This window comes from Eucyclogobius newberryi, unplaced genomic scaffold (genome assembly GCF_026437365.1).
Source record: "Eucyclogobius newberryi isolate DKJ021-1_F unplaced genomic scaffold, fEucNew1.0.hap1 SCAF_11, whole genome shotgun sequence".
NCBI lineage: Eukaryota > Metazoa > Chordata > Actinopteri > Gobiiformes > Gobiidae > Eucyclogobius > Eucyclogobius newberryi.
The window spans coordinates 3,059,812-3,077,709 of NW_027315735.1; the positions used below are offsets into that span (position 1 = coordinate 3,059,812).

Here is a 17,898-nt window from a genome sequence, read left to right on the forward strand (position 1 = left end):
TAACATACAAGTCATATCACATGTTAATGAAACTTACAAGTCACATCACATGTTAATATAACATACAAGTCGCATCACATGTTAATGTAACATGTAAGTCACATCACATGTTAATGTAACATACAAGTCACATCACATGTTAATGTAACATACAAGTCACATCACATGTTAATGTAACATACAAGTCACATCACATGTTAATGTAACACAAGTCACATCACATGTGAATGTAACATACACGTCACATCACATGTTAATGTAACATACAAGTCACATCACATGTGAATGTAACATGCATGTCACATCACATGTTAATGTAACATGAAAGTCACATCACATGTTAATGTAACATACAAGTCACATCACATGTTAATGTAACATACTTGTATGTTAATGTAACATACAAGTCACATGACATGTTAATGTAACATACAAGTGACATCACATGTTAATGTAACATACAAGTCACATCACATGTTAATGAAACATACAAGTCACATCACATGTTAATATAACATACAAGTCGCATCACATGTTAATGTAACATACAAGTCACATCACATGTTAATGTAACATACAAGGATGTTAATGTAACATACAAGTCCCATGACATGTTAATGTAACATACAAGTATGTTAATGTAACATACAAGTCACATCACATGTGAATGTAACATACAAGTCACATCACATGTTAATGAAACATACAAGTCACATCACATGTTAATATAACATACAAGTCGCATCACATGTTAATGTAACATACAAGTCACATCACATGTTAATGAAACATACAAGTCACATCACATGTTAATATAACATACAAGTCGCATCACATCTTAATGTAACATGTAAGTCACATCACATGTTAATGTAACATACAAGTCACATCACATGTTAATGTAACATACAAGTCACATCACATGTTAATGTAACATACAAGTCACATCACATGTTAATGTAACACAAGTCACATCACATGTGAATGTAACATACACGTCACATCACATGTTAATGTAACATACAAGTCACATCACATGTGAATGTAACATGCATGTCACATCACATGTTAATGTAACATGAAAGTCACATCACATGTTAATGTAACATACAAGTCACATCACATGTTAATGTAACATACTTGTATGTTAATGTAACATACAAGTCACATGACATGTTAATGTAACATACAAGTGACATCACATGTTAATGTAACATACTTGTATGTTAATGTAACATACAAGTCACATCACATGTTAATGTAACATACAAGTATGTTAATGTAACATACAAGTCACATCACATGTTAATGTAACATACAAGTATGTTAATGTAACATACAAGTCACATCACATGTTAATGTAACATACAAGTCACATCACATGTTAATGTAACATACAAGTCACATCACATGTTAATGTAACATACAAGTATGTTAATGTAACATACAAGTCACATCACATGTTAATGTAACATACAAGTCACATCACATGTTAATGTAACATACAAGTCACATCACATGTTAATGTAACATACAAGTATGTTAATGTAACATACAAGTCACATCACATATTAATGTAACATACAAGTATGTTAATGTAACATACAAGTCACATCACATGTTAATGTAACATACAAGTCACATCACATGTTAATGTAACATACAAGTATGTTAATGTAACATACAAGTCACATCACATGTTAATGTAACATACAAGTCACATCACATGTTAATGTAACATACAAGTCACATGATATGTTAATGTAACATACAAGTCACATGACATGTTAATGTAACATACAAGTCACATCACATGTTAATGTAACATATAATTCACATCACTTGTTAATGAAACATCCAAGTCACATCACATGTTAATGTAACATACAAGTATGTCAATGTAACATACAAGTCACATCACATGTTAATGTAACCTACAAGTCACATCACATGTTAATGTAACATACAAGTATGTTAATGAAACATACAAGTCACATCACATGTTAATGTAACATACAAGTATGTTAATGTAACATACAAGTCACATCACATGTTAATGTGACATACAAGTCACATCACATGTTAATGTAACATACAAGTCACATTACATGTTAATGTAACATACAAGTATGTTAATGTAACATACAAGTCACATCACATGTTGATGTAACATACAAGTCACATGACATGTTAATGTAACATATAAGTCACATGACATGTTAATGTAACATACAAGTCACATCACATGTTAATGTAACATATAAGTCACCTGACATGTTAATGTAACATACAAGTCACATCACATGTTAATGTAACATACTTGTATGTTAATGTAACATACAAGTCACATGACATGTTAATGTAACATACTTGTATGTTAATGTAACATACAAGTCACATGACATGTTAATGTAACATACAAGTCACATGACATGTTAATGTAACATACAAGTCACATGACATGTTAATGTAACATACAAGTCACATCACATGTTAATGTAACATACAAGTATGTTAATGTAACATACAAGTCACATCACATGTTAATGTAACATACAAGTCACATCACATGTTAATGTAACATACTTGTATGTTAATGTAACATACAAGTCACATCACATGTTAATGTAATATACAAGTCACATCACATGTTAATGTAACATACAAGTATGTTAATGTAACATACAAGTCACATCACATGTTAATGTAACATACAAGTCACATCACATGTTAATGTAACATACAAGTCACATCACAGGTTAATGTAACATACTTGTATGTTAATGTAACATACAAGTCACATCACATGTTAATGTAACATACAAGTCACATCACATGTTAATGTAACATACAAGTCACATCACATGTTAATGTAACATACAAGTCACATCACATGTTAATGTAACATACAAGTCACATCACATATTAATGTAACATACTTGTATGTTAATGTAACATACAAGTCACATCACATGTTAATGTAACATACAAGTCACATCACATGTTAATGTAACATACAAGTCACATCACATGTTAATGTAACATACTTGTATGTTAATGTAACATACAAGTCACATCACATGTTAATGTAACATACAAGTCACATCACATGTTAATGTAACATACTTGTATGTTAATGTAACATACAAGTCACATCACATTTTAATGTAACAAACAATGACAAATGAGCTCCTTTGTTTCCCATAAATTACTGTCGTGATCACATGCAATGGTATTTATCTATTTATTTTTATCTGTATTATTTTCTCCTCCCTCCCTTGTTGGGAAATGGGAGGTTTTGTCTATGGGAGTTTTTGTTTATATGAGATCTTCTACTGAAAGTGTTTTTTTTAACTTCCTATAAGTGATCTGTTCTTTTCCTCTGTATCTACCTGCGTTGCATCAATGAAATTTCCCCATGTGGGACAATAAAGGAATATCTTATCTTATCTTAAATTACTGACAGATTTGGGGGAAGCGCGTTAGCTGGTTAGAGTTCTCAAATTACTTTTTTTTAGAGTAACGAGGAACGTAACATGTTCGCTTTGTGCTCCCATGTAATCTAGTACTCCTCAAGTTACTATTTCAAATCAGTAATGCATTAGTTTTGGTCAGGTCTCATCTCACTGCAAACCCAGAGTCTTGTCCTCATGACAAAGAGAAAAACTTTCAGATGCACGTTTGAAAAACTTTGTTATGGTCATTATTTTGTATCTGAGGAGTACATTTAGTGTTTGTGGCCTGTACAGGCCTAAAACAAGTGCATTCTGTCTTTCTAATCCTCTCATTTTGTGTTAGAGATGTTTTCCGGTGCTTTAGGACAGTCCTACACGCGTATTGTGGTCGTCTGTCAACATAAAATATACATCAAACTCAGTCAAATACATTTACTTTGCTTGTTTATTTGATATTTTAATTATTATGTTACTGTGTTCAACAGTTAATTATTGGTAACGTAAGAGCACTCTATCGCGTTACTTTTGTAACACAGTAGCACAGTAACGTAACACATTATTTTCAAACCTTTGAAGACTTAACCCTTATGGACTATTAATATTTCTATGTTGTTTGTTTGTTTTTCCTCTATCAAGACACCAACCTATTGCCAGCCACTGATCACATGCTTCTTTTGTACACTTCAGCTCTTCAGCCTCTTGTCCTCCTCCAGCAGAGATGTGGCTTCTGGCTGTTTCTGCTTCTCTGCTTCCTGCTGTCCTCCTGCTGTCCAAACATTACCGGTTGAAGGTGGTGACCCTGTGCCGCAGAGCTCAGGCCTGGACACTGTGGCTGGTGAGACAGGAAGTGTGTACACAGAGCATCCATGCTTTTGTCTTCTGCCAGTCCACGCATGGCAGAGTGGACAGTGTGCTGCAGACGTACGACCTCTACCACAGCATGTTCCCTTCTCTCTGCATCGGACCACACATCGGTGAGTGGAACAGTGGCTTATGACTGGCGACCCCCTCAGAGAGACCCACCCATATTTATCCATAAAGACTTAGTCAATCATTTTAGAGGAATACTATACCCCCTTTTTTAACTCTACAAAGAAAAAACTTGAATTATTCCATATTTTGGAATAAGGTTCAGCCCAAGGATTGAAACTATTTAAAAGAAAGTTTTTTTCCAGATTTCTCTATCTATTTTATTTGATCAGAGGTACAACTTGTATCTGATTGAAGACAACTAGCAATATGTTTTAATTTTAATTTCAGCTCAAATCAGAGCCTTGCTGTGCTGGTGTGACCCAGAATATGAAATTAATTCAAAACAAACAATTGAATGCAATGTTGTGCCGGGGGACTCCTGTGCAGGCCTTACTGGCAGATGACACATGTCTGAGTCACTTGGAGAAAGTTTAGAATCCTTGGGTAAAATCTGTGTTTATAAACATATAAATGAAACAGATGTTAAAATTTGAAGGTGGTTGGTTTATGATGATTTTAAGCCAAACAGCACCGACCTGAGATTTAAGGTTGGATGTTTTTTTTTTTTTTTTTGGCATCAAAACGTTCCACAACTGGAGTTTTCGAAAACAAGTACACAAGAGGAAGTCTACATGAATGAATGGTACACACTGCTTTACACCAAATTAATATATAACAACATCTAACAGGCTGTAATTGACTTTAGAAATGTATCTCTAGTGTTTCCATCCATCATATTAAGTAAAAATATATATTTACACTGTAATATTATTATATGTAATATTATATATTGTACTGTAGAAACAAATGCTATAAACAAACCTTCCATTACAGAAGAGAACAGGTTCAACACTTTTACAGAGGATGATTTGTCGCCCATAGGTGCCCAGTTGGACGAGGTAGTGAGGCGGGTGCGGCCCTCCCTAGCTCTGGAGCTGGGGACTCACTGTGGCTACAGTTCTGTGCGTGTGCTGCGTTTGCTGCCCCCTGGAGGCCGACTGATCACAGTGGAGCAGGACCCACAAACTGCAGATTATGGAGAGGAGCTCATTCTAGTGGCAGGATTCAAACCCCACCAGGTGAGCTTAAGTCCAGTGTTGGTTCACTCCAGGTTTAATCCTGGTTTAGTTCTGTTCTAGATCTGGTTTAGTCATGGTCTAATGGGGTTAGTCTTACTTTAGTCCCAGTTCTGGTGTGTGTAAGTGTGAACAAAGCCTAAAACTTAATTCTGTATTTATTACATACTAATATGTTATCATAGTTGTCAAGTGATCATGATTAAGATTAATGCAATAAAAATAATACGTTAACAAGATAAGAATAAAAATAATATGAAAACAAAAGCAAAAGGAGAAAAACTTATAATACAAGGTTTGTAGTTGTTGCAAGTTTAGTTTATCAATGCCCATACTTTATCACTAAAAAGTATTGTGAAGAGAAGAATGAAAATGACATGAATGAAAAAACAAAGTGTATTTCTCAGTCAAAAGAGGTGTACAATACTTTATTGAAAATGACAAAATAACTTCATGTATAGCACTGTTCCACAATTGAACACCAGCAAAGGAGCTGCATCTACCCTCAATATATTTCTTAGCTCTTAATAAAGTACATTTGTATTTGCTCTCATGTTAATGTAACATACAAGTCACATCACATGTTAATGTAACATACAAGTCACATCACATGTTAATGTAACATACAAGTCACATCACATGTTAATGTAACATACAAGTCACATCACATGTTAATGTAACATACAAGTCACATCACATGTTAATGTAACATACAAGTCACATCACATGTTAATGTAACATACAAGTCACATCACATGTTAATGTAACATACAAGTCACATCACATGTTAATGTAACATACAAGTCACGTCACATGTTAATGTAACATACAAGTCACATCACATGTTAATGTAACATACAAGTCACATCACATTTTAATGTAACATACAAGTATGTTAATGTAACATACAAGTCACATGACATGTTAATGTAACATACAAGTCACATTGCATGTTAATGTAACATACAAGTCACATGACATGTTAATGTAACATACAAGTCACATCACATGTTAATGTAACATACAAGTCACATCACATGTTAATGTAACATACAAGTCACATCACATGTTAATGTAACATATAAGTCACATCACATGTTAATGTAACATATAAGTCACATCACATGTTAATGTAACATACAAGTCACATCACATATTAATGTAACATATAAGTCACATCACATGTTAATGTAACATACAAGTCACATCACATGTTAATGTAACATACAAGTATGTTAATGTAACATACAAGTCACATGACATGTTAATGTAACATACAAGTCACATGACATGTTAATGTAACATACAAGTCACATCACATGTTAATGTAACATACAAGTCACATCACATGTTAATGTAACATACAAGTCACATCACATGTTAATGTAACATACAAGTCACATCACATGTTAATGTAACATACAAGTCACATGACATGTTAATGTAACATACAAGTCACATCACATGTTAATGTAACATACAAGTCACATCACATGTTAATGTAACATACAAGTCACATCACATGTTAATGTAACATACAAGTCACATCACATGTTAATGTAACATACAAGTCACATCACAGGTTAATGTAACATACTTGTATGTTAATGTAACATACAAGTCACATCACATGTTAATGTAACATACAAGTCACATCACATGTTAATGCAACATACAAGTATGTTAATGTAACATACAAGTCACATCACATGTTAATGTAACATACAAGTCACATCACATGTTAATGTAACATACTTGTATGTTAATGTAACATACACGTCACATCACATGTTAATGTAACATACAAGTCACATCACATTTTAATGTAACAAACAATGACAAATGAGCTCCTTTGTTTCCCATAAATTACTGTCGTGATCACATGCAATGGTATTTATCTATTTATTGTATTTATTGTATTGTATGTATTGTATTGTAGACAAAATAACTTCATGTATAGCACTGTTCCACAATTGAACACCAGCAAAGGAGCTGCATCTACCCTCAATATATTTCTTAGCTCTTAATAAAGTACATTTGTATTTGCTCTCAGGTATTGAAGATATTTTTGTTTTTGCTTTAAACATAATTTGACATTTCAAGAGATGTGAATTTAAGAATAACTCATTGTATGATCATAATAACCTGCATTGTTAATGATTGGTATGGCTGCTGTAAAACAACTGTTAGTTTTTGTTGTTATGCAGTTCGAAGTGTTGGTATCGAGTTCCCGTGATGTCGCGGCGTTGCTGCCTGGACGTGTGCGCTCTCATGAGGAGGGCTTCAGTCTGGTGGTGATGGACCATGACCCCGCCCAGTACCTCACAGATCTGAAGGCTCTGGAGCGTGAGGGGCTGCTGCGCTCTGGAGGCTGCTCCATCGTCCTCATCCACAGAAAGAGAGGAGCAGGTCGAGAGATCAAGGAGCACATCCTGAGCAGAAGACACTGCTACTGCATCAGCGCTGAAACACGCTTTATGATGGAGGTGAGTTATCGAAATGGAGGATAACGACGATAGATGAATGAAAAATAGATTGTTTAAATGTATAAAATTTAAAACATTTAAAAAAAGTATTGCTTTTGTATTTGTATTTCCGTGTAACATTAAAGTGAGACACTCCAGGTGAATAGGAACATTAAGAGAAATTAATGTATTAAATGTTCATATCATGTAATGTTTTCATTTATAAATATGGCGATTTTATGTGTAAAAAATTGGCAAAATTGCACATTACTGGGACATAATAATCTGAAAAATGGACAGCGTCAAGTTTAAATGTCTTACTTAGTTTTGTTAACATATTATACAGTTAAGATACAATAAAGTAATTGCAAAGATATATTTATTTTTTTATTTAGTATGTGAATAAACTTCTTTCAATGTGTCTAACGTTTCAAATTTTGCTTCAAAGTGTAGTATTTAAATTCAATAAATCCTTCTGTACGATCCATCACAATCTTGTTATACACTTCATCCACTTAACAAGATTAAAATAAACGTTTGGTGTGTAGGTGCTGCTTTAAGGGTGCTGTTTGGTGTGTGTAGGTGCTGCTTTAAGGGTGCTGTTTGGTGTGTGTAGGTGCTGCTTTAAGGGTGCTGTTTGGTGTGTGTAGGTGCTGCTTTAAGGGTGCTGTTTGGTGTGTGTAGGTGCTGCTTTAAGGGTGCTGTTAGGTGTGTGTAGGTGCTGCTTTAAGGGTGCTGTTTGGTGTGTAGGTGCTGCTTTAAGGGTGCTGTTTGGTGTGTGTAGGTGCTGCTTTAAGGGTGCTATTTGGTGTGTGTAGGTGCTGCTTTAAGGGTGCTGTTTGGTGTGTGTAGGTGCTGCTTTAAGGGTGCTGTTAGGTGTGTGTAGGTGCTGCTTTAAGGGTGCTGTTTGGTGTGTGTAGGTGCTGCTTTAAGGGTGCTGTTTGGTGTGAGTAGGTGCTGCTTTAAGGGTGCTGTTTGGTGTGTGTAGGTGCTGCTTTAAGGGTGCTATTTGGTGTGTGTAGGTGCTGCTTTAAGGGTGCTGTTTGGTGTGTGTAGGTGCTGCTTTAAGGGTGCTGTTAGGTGTGTGTAGGTGCTGCTTTAAGGGTGCTGTTTGTTGTGTGTAGGTGCTGCTTTATGGGTGCTGTTTGGTGTGAGTAGGTGCTGCTTTAAGGGTGCTGTTTGGTGTGAGTAGGTGCTGCTTTAAGGGTGCTGTTAGGTGTGTGTAGGTGCTGCTTTAAGGGTGCTGTTTGTTGTGTGTAGGTGCTGCTTTAAGGGTGCTGTTTGGTGTGTGTAGGTGCTGCTTTAAGGGTGCTGTTAGGTGTGTGTAGGTGCTGCTTTAAGGGTGCTGTTTGGTGTGTGTAGGTGCTGCTTTAAGGGTGCTGTTTGGTGTGTGTAGGTGCTGCTTTAAGGGTGCTGTTTGGTCAAATCAAATCATCAAATCAATTTATTTTTGTAAGGCCCAAAATCACAACAACAGTTGCCTCTGAGGGCCACAGGGAGAAATGAATCAACAATGTCTGTGGTGGCGATGAAGTCAGACAATGTCTGTGGTGGCGATGGAGTCAGACAATGTCTGTGGTGGCGATGAAGTCAGACAATGTCTGTGGTGGCGAGGGACGATGTCCCAGGGTCCTCTGTCCTTAGACTCTCCTTCTCGGCCAGGAAAAACTACAAAAAAAACCTCTTTGGGAAAAAAGCGTAGAAACCTGGAGGAGTTCCAGTGAAGGAGAGATCCGACTCTCACAGACGGACAGACGGACACGAGGAGACTGGAGCTGGACCCACTCTTCAGGCAGATGAGGGACCGACTGAGGCGAACTGGACCCACTCTTCAGGCAGATGAGGGACCGTCGGAGTCGAGCAGGACCCACTCTTCAGGCAGATGAGGGACCGTCGGAGGCGAACTGGACCCACTCCTCAGGCAGATGAGGGACCGTGGGAGGCGAGCTGGACCCACTCTTCAGGTAGATGAGGCACCGTCGGAGGCGAGCTGGACCCACTCTTCAGGCAGATGAGGGACCGACTGAGGCGAACTGGAGCCACTCTTCAGGCAGATGAGGGACCGTCCACATGGGGCAGGGACCACTTCACCAGGAGAGGGACATCTGGGTCCACAGGTCCTCAGGAGTGAGAGAAAGAAAAAGAAGGCGGTGAACAGTTTGCAAGTGGAATTAAAAAATAAATATTGTTTGATAGCATAAGTAGTCAGAAGAAGAGGATAGTGCTCAAGCTGTCATACTTCCCCCAGCACAGTTACTCCTAGGGCAGCGTAGCTGAAGCTGTGGGTTTATCTTTCTGTTCCTAACTACTCTGACCATAAGCGATTTCGAAGAGGAACGTTTTAAGCCTGGACTTAAATGAAGAGACTGTGTCAGCATATTTAACATGGGTCGGGAGCTGATTCCATAACACAGGGGCTTGGTAGCTAAACGCTCTACCTCCTACAGTACTTTTAGAGACTCTTGGCACCACCAGAAGGCCGGCATTCTGAGAGCGAAGAGCTCTGTTTGGATGATATGGTTCTATAGCATCTTTGAGGTAGGATGGGGCCATGTCATTTATGGCTTTGTAGGTCAAGAGTAGAATTTTGAATTTGATTCTGGACTCGACGGGGAGCCAGTGAAGAGACTTCAGCACTGGCGTAATGTGCTCTCTTCTTTTTGTTCCTGTTAGTAATCTTGCTGCTGCATTTTGAACCAGTTGAAAGCTTTTTATGGAGCTTTTAGGACACGCTGCAAGCAGGGAGTTACAGTAGTCTAATCTAGTCGTTACAAATGCATGGATAAGTTTTTCGGCATCACTTTTAGGCAGGATTCTTCTGATTTTGGCGATGTTGCGCAAATGGAAATAGGCTGTTTTACAAGCTTGATTTATATGAGCTTTAAATGAGAGCTCCTGGTCAAATAAGACTCCAAGGTTTCTTACAGTAGAACTGGAGGCTACACTGACATTGTCCAGTGTGACTATCTGCTCAGATAGAGCGTCTCGTAGATGCTTAGGGCCAAGCACAATGACCTCGGTTTTTTCAGGGTTAAGAAGCAGGTAGTTTAGTGTCATCCAGGTTTTTATCTCCTTCACACAAGTACTAAGTCTGTCTACTTGATCGCTCTGATCAGGTTTCATTGATAAATACAGCTGAGTGTCGTCTGCATAGCAGTGGAAGTTAATGCCATGCCTTCTGATAATGTTGCCTAATGGTAGCATATAAAGAGTAAACAGAATTGGACCGAGTACCGAACCCTGTGGCACACCGTAAATTACTTTAGAGCTTGGTGAGGAGCTCTGGTTTACATTAACAAATTGGAACCTATCAGATAGATAGGATTTAAACCAGCTGAGGGCTGTTCCTCCAACACCTACATCACATTCTAACCTCTGCAGTAGAATGTTGTGGTCAATGGTGTCAAACGCTGTGCTGAGGTCCAACAGAACCAGGATTGAGACCAGTCCATCGTCAGCGGCTAATAACAAATCATTTGTGACTTTAACTAGTGCAGTTTCAGTGCTGTGGTGGGCTCTGAACCCTGACTGGAAAACTTCAAATAAGTTATTGTCCTGCAGGTGGCGACAAAGCTGTTTTACTACAACTTTTTCAAGGATTTTAGAGACGAAGGGAAGATTTGAAATAGGTCTGTAGTTTACCAATAGGTCGGGATCTAGATTAGGCTTTTTCAGAAGAGGTTTAATGACTGCATGTTTGAAGGACTGTGGAACATAGCCACTTTCGAGTGAAGTATTTATTATATTAAGAATAGGGTCTATAATTAGGGGAAGAATGTCTTTGAGGAGTCTGCTTGGAATGGGGTCTAGGACACAAGTTGAGCTTTTAGAGGACATAATGGCTGAAGTTATCTCTGCTTGATCAACAGCTGTGAACCTTTCTAGGTTTACAGGTGGATTTATATGGGACGTTAGATTTACAGCTTGGGCTAGTTCAGGGCTAATAGCGGGGGTAATTTCATCTAATTTATCTCTGATTGTTTTTATTTTATTATTAAAAAATAGGAGGAAATCATCAGAGCTAAGTGTAGCTGGGATTGAGGGCTCTACTGCACTGTGACAGTTTGTTAGCCTAGCTACAGTGCTGAAAAGGAATTTAGTGTTACTTTTGTTGACTTCTATTAGATTTGAATAATATCTGGTTTGGGCCTTACGCAGAGCCTGCTTATAGGACAGCAGGCAACTTTTCCATGCTTTTAGGGATTCTTCGGTGTGAGAGCGACGAAATAATCCCTCTAACTTTCTAACTCTTTGTTTATGTGAACGCAGTTCTTGGTTGTACCATGGGGAGGCGCGCTTTGGCCTAATGACCTTCTGTTTTAACGGCGCGACAACGTCAAGAGCAGACTTCAGAGAATTCATGGTCAAGTCGACACATTGATCACTTAAACTGGGACTAAAACTGTTCTCAGCAGGATCACATGACATGTCACTGAATATTGGCTCTATTATTTCTTTGAATTTTGAGATAGATTTTTCAGATATTGTCCTTTTCATTATAACTTTATTTTGTGGGACTGGATGATCTTTAAGAATAAACTGAAAGGTAATTAGGAAATGATCTGACAATATAGGGTTTTGAGGGAGGACACTGAGGTCACTAATCTCTGTTCCATACGTTAGGACAAGATCCAGAGTGTTCTTGTGAGTGTGAGTCGGTTTATTTACATTCTGAGTGAAACCAATGCTGTCTAACAAGGCGCTGAAGGCATTACTGAGAGCGTCATCACTCATGTTCACGTGGATATTAAAGTCTCCAACTATAACTATTTTATCCCAGGCTAACACTAAGTTTGATATAAAGTCAGAAAACTCTGTTAAAAACTCTGAGTAGGGACCAGGAGGTCGGTAGATAACTATGAACAAAACTCCTTTTTGGTTTTTCATATTTGAACATGTGATTGGTGTGTGTAGGTGCTGCTTTAAGGGTGCTGTTAGGTGTGTGTAGGTGCTGCTTTAAGGGTGCTGTTTGGTGTGTGTAGGTGCTGCTTTAAGGGTGCTGTTTGGTGTGAGTAGGTGCTGCTTTAAGGGTGCTGTTTGGTGTGTGTAGGTGCTGCTTTAAGGGTGCTGTTTGGTGTGTGTAGGTGCTGCTTTAAGGGTGCTGTTTGGTGTGTGTAGGTGCTGCTTTAAGGGTGCTGTTTGGTGTGTGTAGGTGCTGCTTTAAGGGTGCTGTTTGGTGTGAGTAGGTGCTGCTTTAAGGGTGCTGTTTGGTGTGTGTAGGTGCTGCTTTAAGGGTGCTGTTTGGTGTGTGTAGGTGCTGCTTTAAGGGTGCTGTTTGGTGTGTGTAGGTGCTGCTTTAAGGGTGCTGTTTGGTGTGTGTAGGTGCTGCTTTAAGGGTGCTGTTTGGTGTGTGTAGGTGCTGCTTTAAGGGTGCTGTTTGGTGTGTGTAGGTGCTGCTTTAAGGGTGCTGTTTGGTGTGTGTAGGTGCTGCTTTAAGGGTGCTGTGTGTCATTCTGATTCTGCTTCTATTGGAGAAAAAATATTTATGTTTGAGAAAACCTCTTTAGACATTACATTGTCCCATATTAATGTAAGTTTATTCAATTAAATAATTAACATCTTCAGGTGAAGATTGGCCAATGTGACGGCTCAAAGGTGAAGAGAGCAAACTGACCAGTTGTTAAAATGGTTACGGAAACACTTTCAAACACTTTAAAGCTTCTATCCATGAGAATTATGTAAATCTAGCACTGTTACAATAGCAATCAATAATTCAGTCTCCAAGCTCGTCCCTGTTGGAAGGAGGAGAGGACATGACTTTACAACAGTTGGCCCTTATGTTGTGTGAAACGCAGCGACACATTTAGTCACTGAGAGCTGAAATAAGAGCAAGGAACAATGGAGCCTGACTCAACCAAATCGACATTAAAGAAGCTGAAAGCAGGAGGAGGAGCTAGAGCAACATATTTCAGACGATATGGATGAGTTGCGGGAGCTGAGAGCCGAGGTAATGGTGGCGGTCAAGAATATAACATCCTGGATTTTAAGTTCAGGTCACACAGGAACAATCTCGACTTATGTGGATACCGGAGGAAGAGGAAGGGGATACCGGAGGGAGAGCAAGGGGCAACACTGAAAGTTTCCCTGAGAAGATGATCCCAGAGCTCATTTCAACAGAAAGAGCAGAAAGAGCACATCGCCTGGGCCAGGACTGATAATGAGGTTTCTTAACAATCATGTGAAGGAGCATGTCATGAAGGCTGCAGAAGTTAAAGGAGACCTCCAGTACAAAGGCAAATGTGTCGTCTTTACCCCGGATATTCCCAATGAAGTTTCACCACATCTAATGAGGAATTCAAGAAGAGAAAGTGAGAAGTGGGTTTTTGTTCCCAGCTGTTCTTTTGGTGACTTGTCAAGGTTTTTGACATCAGACTTTATGCTCCATGTCTGTTTTCTAGTTGTAGCCACTTATCGTTGTGCTAAATGTGGGGGATTGGATTTATAGGAAAATGGAAAAATAAAAGCAGAGGGCAGCGGAGGAGCGAGGGAGTGTTAACAGTTGTTTGTGAAGTTTGAATAATTAATACTTAATTTGGCTTTTTCGTTGTTACAATTATACTGTGACCTGAACAATCAATTAACCTACTTTGACACCCCTGTTAGCCCCACAAATGTAATAACCCCCACAAACATAGCAAAATATAACGTTATAAACACACAAATGTAATCATTTCCCACAAATGTTACTACAATTTACGTTTTTGGGTATGAACACTATGTCCCGCAAATGTAATAAGTTCTCACAAATGTAATAATACAATGTTTATAGAGAATTGAGAACAAATGGCAACCAATTATACTATACTATACTCAAGAGGGAATGGACCTTGCAAGAGTTCTAACAACTGCACCACTGTGCCACCCAGTATATTCAACCACATTAGAACATTATTTATTCATAAGATTAAAGACACATTTACATTTTGATTGCTTGAGGATATTAGTTTGACAAATACAGCTGAAATATTGACTACAGATGTCATTACTAGTTGAAGATAATATACATAATATAAATAGAATAGTTTCCTGGCATAGCCACAGTGTGCAAAAGCACTCTAGAGAACCCTAAAAGTTGAATGTCCATTGTGCTGAGTGTGCCGGGGACCCGAGGGGTCCGGGCAGCAGAACCTTTCTGTACACGTGTTCCTCTGCTGCAGCTTGTTCTCTGAGGATGATTTGAGCGCCGAGTGTAGCCCCCACGATGTTGTCTTTTTCTATCACTATGATACTGATACACTATCTTCCATCCATCTTCATCCGCTTATCCGGGGCCGGGTCGCGGGGGCAGCAGTCTAAGGAGGGAGTCCTAGACACTTCATCCAACTCTGAGGTTCCCAGGCCAGCCGAGAGTCCCTCCAACATGTCCTGGTGTTCCAGGTGGGAAGAGGCCCCGTGGAAGACCCTGTGATGGATAATGATAATGGTACATTATGGTATGTTTAGTACAAAAATTGAGAGAAACATAAAAAAAAAACAACACTGCAGCACTACATAGAAAATGACATGTATGACATTTAAACTAGATAATGTGCAATGGGTGAAGCCATTACGAGTGTCTGTTCTAACGTGCCATTTGAACTCATGGGCTTTGAAACACCCAAGTCATGGAAGGCAATGTAACACTTGGATACCAACAACAACAACACGTAGTTTAGTTGTGTAAAGAAGTTTAATGTGCAACATTTGTGGAAAAGGTACTGTATTTGTGTGAAAGTACTGCATGTGTGTAACACATGTGTGTCAGAGTACTACATGTACTGTTGAACATTTTCAATATTTGCTGAAAAATATTCAGCCTTCGCGCATGGCCACCTTCCCGCCCGTCAAAGTTTTCTGCTGCGTTTTGCGGCCCCAATGACGCTAAGTAATTCACAGTAGATGATTGCGTAGTTTTCGCCTCAAATAGTTGTTTGTCCTGACAAATTGCAAGATCGTTCTGAACGCAGACCTGAGCAGAGAGAAAGAGAGAGACCGAGGCTGCACCCCTTGCTCCCTGGATTGCTTAGGATTAGCATTAGCATGAGCGTTAGCATTAGCATTAGCAATTTACTTTTGCAAATTCTGAAAAACATTCTGGTATGTAAAAATGTGTAAAGCAATAGCCCCCCTAGATGATGATGGTGATGGAGATGGTGAAAGCGATCGTAAAGAGGTATAACTTGTTGAAATCGGTGAAAGTGTCAAGGAGTGGAAACGCGTCAAAAATCCTACAATCCTAAAATACAAGAACATAGTGCTTTATGACATCTTAAGCAGAACTCAATAATAAAAAAAATAATATTTGACTCGTTATCGTCAAAGTACATTTATTTACAATCGCAGTAATAATTTTTACATGACAAAATAGAGTTAGTAGTATGTCTTGAAGTGTCTCTTCTGGGTCACACCAGTCTCCTCGTCCTTCCTGAATGGCCAGGCGTTGTCCTGGTTATAACCGAGCCGCTGCCACACGTCTCCCCTCTGTTGGTGGTTCTTGTGGAAGAAACTTTGCTCATAACTGTTCTTCCTGTTCTTCCTCTTCCACCTCTTTCCGCTTCTATTGCGACCTTGGAAAGCTTGTCCATATGTGGGCTGGATTCTCTTGACAATATAAGTGGGCTCAACGTGTCGCTGCTGTGGAAAACCCTGCTGTTGAACCTGCCTTGGCTCGTTCCTCAGCTGCTGGCCTGGTATTTTCTGTGATTGAACTTGTATTTGCTTGATCCTCAGCTGCTCGATAGGGCTCTTCTGTGGTTGAACCTGCCTTGGCTCAGGCCTCAGCTGCTCAATGGGTATTTTTTGTGGTTGAACCTGTCTTTGCTCAGTCTCCAACCTCTCAAAAGGTCTCTTCTGTGGTTGAACCTGCCTTGGCTCGGTCCTAAGGTGCTCAATAGGTATTTTCTGTGGTTGAACCTGTCTTTGCTCAGTCTCCAACCTCTCAAAAGGTCTCTTCTGTGGTTGAACCTGCCTTGGCTCGGGCCTCAGCTTCTCAATAGGTATTTTTTGTGGTTGAACCTGCCTTGGCTCAGGCCTCAGCTGCTCAATAGGTATTTTTTGTGGTTGAACCTCCCTTGGCTCAGACCTCAGCTTCTTAACAGGTATTTTCTGTGGTTGAACCTGTCTTTGCTCAGTCTCCAACCACTCAAAAGGTCTCTTCTGTGGTTTAACGTGCCTTGGCTCTGTCCTCAGCTGCTCAATAGGGCTCTTCTCTGGTTGAACCTGCCTTGGCTCGGTCCTCAGCTGCTCAATAGGGCTCTTCTCTGGTTGAACCGGCCTTGGCTCAGTCCTCAGCTGCTCAATAGGGCTCTTCTGTGGTTGAACCGACCTTGGCTCGGTCCTCAGCTGCTCAATAGGGCTCTTCTGTGGTTGAACCGGCCTTGGCTCGGTCCTCAGCTGCTCAATAGGGCTCTTCTGTGGTTGAACCGACCTTGGCTCGGTCCTCAGCTGCTCAATAGGGCTCTTCTGTGGTTGAACCGGCCTTGGCTCAGTCCTCAGCTGCTCAATAGGGCTCTTCTGTGATACAGCATGTCTTATCTCGCTGATCAGCTGCTCAATAGGGCTCTTCTCTGGTTGAACCTGCCTTGGCTTGGTCCTCAGCTGCTGGTCAGGTCTCTTAAGGGCTTGATTTGCCTGCATAAGATTCTGCCATTTTTTGATGTAGCCTTGATGGATCAGGGACTCCATGAACCAGTCAGGTTTTTGTGCTGCTGTTTTCTGCTCCATCTTTGGGCAGCTCAGCACAGTCCAGTAACCCTTGACGCTGCTCTTTAGACTGGTGTCTTCAGGGATTTTGAGCTGTTCCATCATAGATGACAATTCCTCCATCTTCTGCTCTTTGCAGGACAAAGCAGATCGGGCGGGAGTGGGCGCAGGTTTTTGAGCCTTCATGCCTGTACCATTCCTCACTTTTGCTTTTGAGGACAGCTCCTTAAAAGCTCCCGGGTCTCTCCA

At 39.5% G+C, this 17,898-nt stretch overlaps 1 protein-coding gene and 1 long non-coding RNA gene across 2 annotated transcripts; both read left to right on the forward strand.

Moving 5' to 3' along the window:
* Positions 1 to 4,162: 4,162 nt before the first annotated feature.
* LOC140346651 (transmembrane O-methyltransferase-like) lies at positions 4,163 to 8,028 on the forward strand. The gene is made up of 3 exons (XM_072432816.1): positions 4,163 to 4,429; positions 5,310 to 5,506; positions 7,711 to 8,028. Exons 1-3 carry the CDS (start codon positions 4,174 to 4,176, stop codon positions 8,011 to 8,013), a joined length of 756 nt encoding a protein of 251 aa, XP_072288917.1. The 5' UTR covers positions 4,163 to 4,173; the 3' UTR covers positions 8,014 to 8,028.
* An 8,643-nt stretch (positions 8,029 to 16,671) lies between these two features.
* Positions 16,672 to 16,954, forward strand: LOC140348801 (uncharacterized). Its single transcript, XR_011924512.1, has 3 exons — positions 16,672 to 16,739; positions 16,791 to 16,841; positions 16,893 to 16,954. It is a non-coding gene; the product is annotated as an uncharacterized lncRNA (long non-coding RNA).
* Positions 16,955 to 17,898: the final 944 nt, after the last annotated feature.

Excerpts from the sequence above, each read along its gene's own strand:
- LOC140346651 (XM_072432816.1), top strand. The coding sequence starts at position 4,174 with ATGTGGCTTCTGGCTGTTTCTGCTTCTCTGCTTCCTGCTGTCCTCCTG. Across the intron at positions 4,430-5,309 it reads CTGCATCGGACCACACATCG|GTGCCCAGTTGGACGAGGTA; the intron begins GTGAGTGGAACA and ends TGTCGCCCATAG. Across the intron at positions 5,507-7,710 it reads CAGGATTCAAACCCCACCAG|TTCGAAGTGTTGGTATCGAG; the intron begins GTGAGCTTAAGT and ends GTTGTTATGCAG.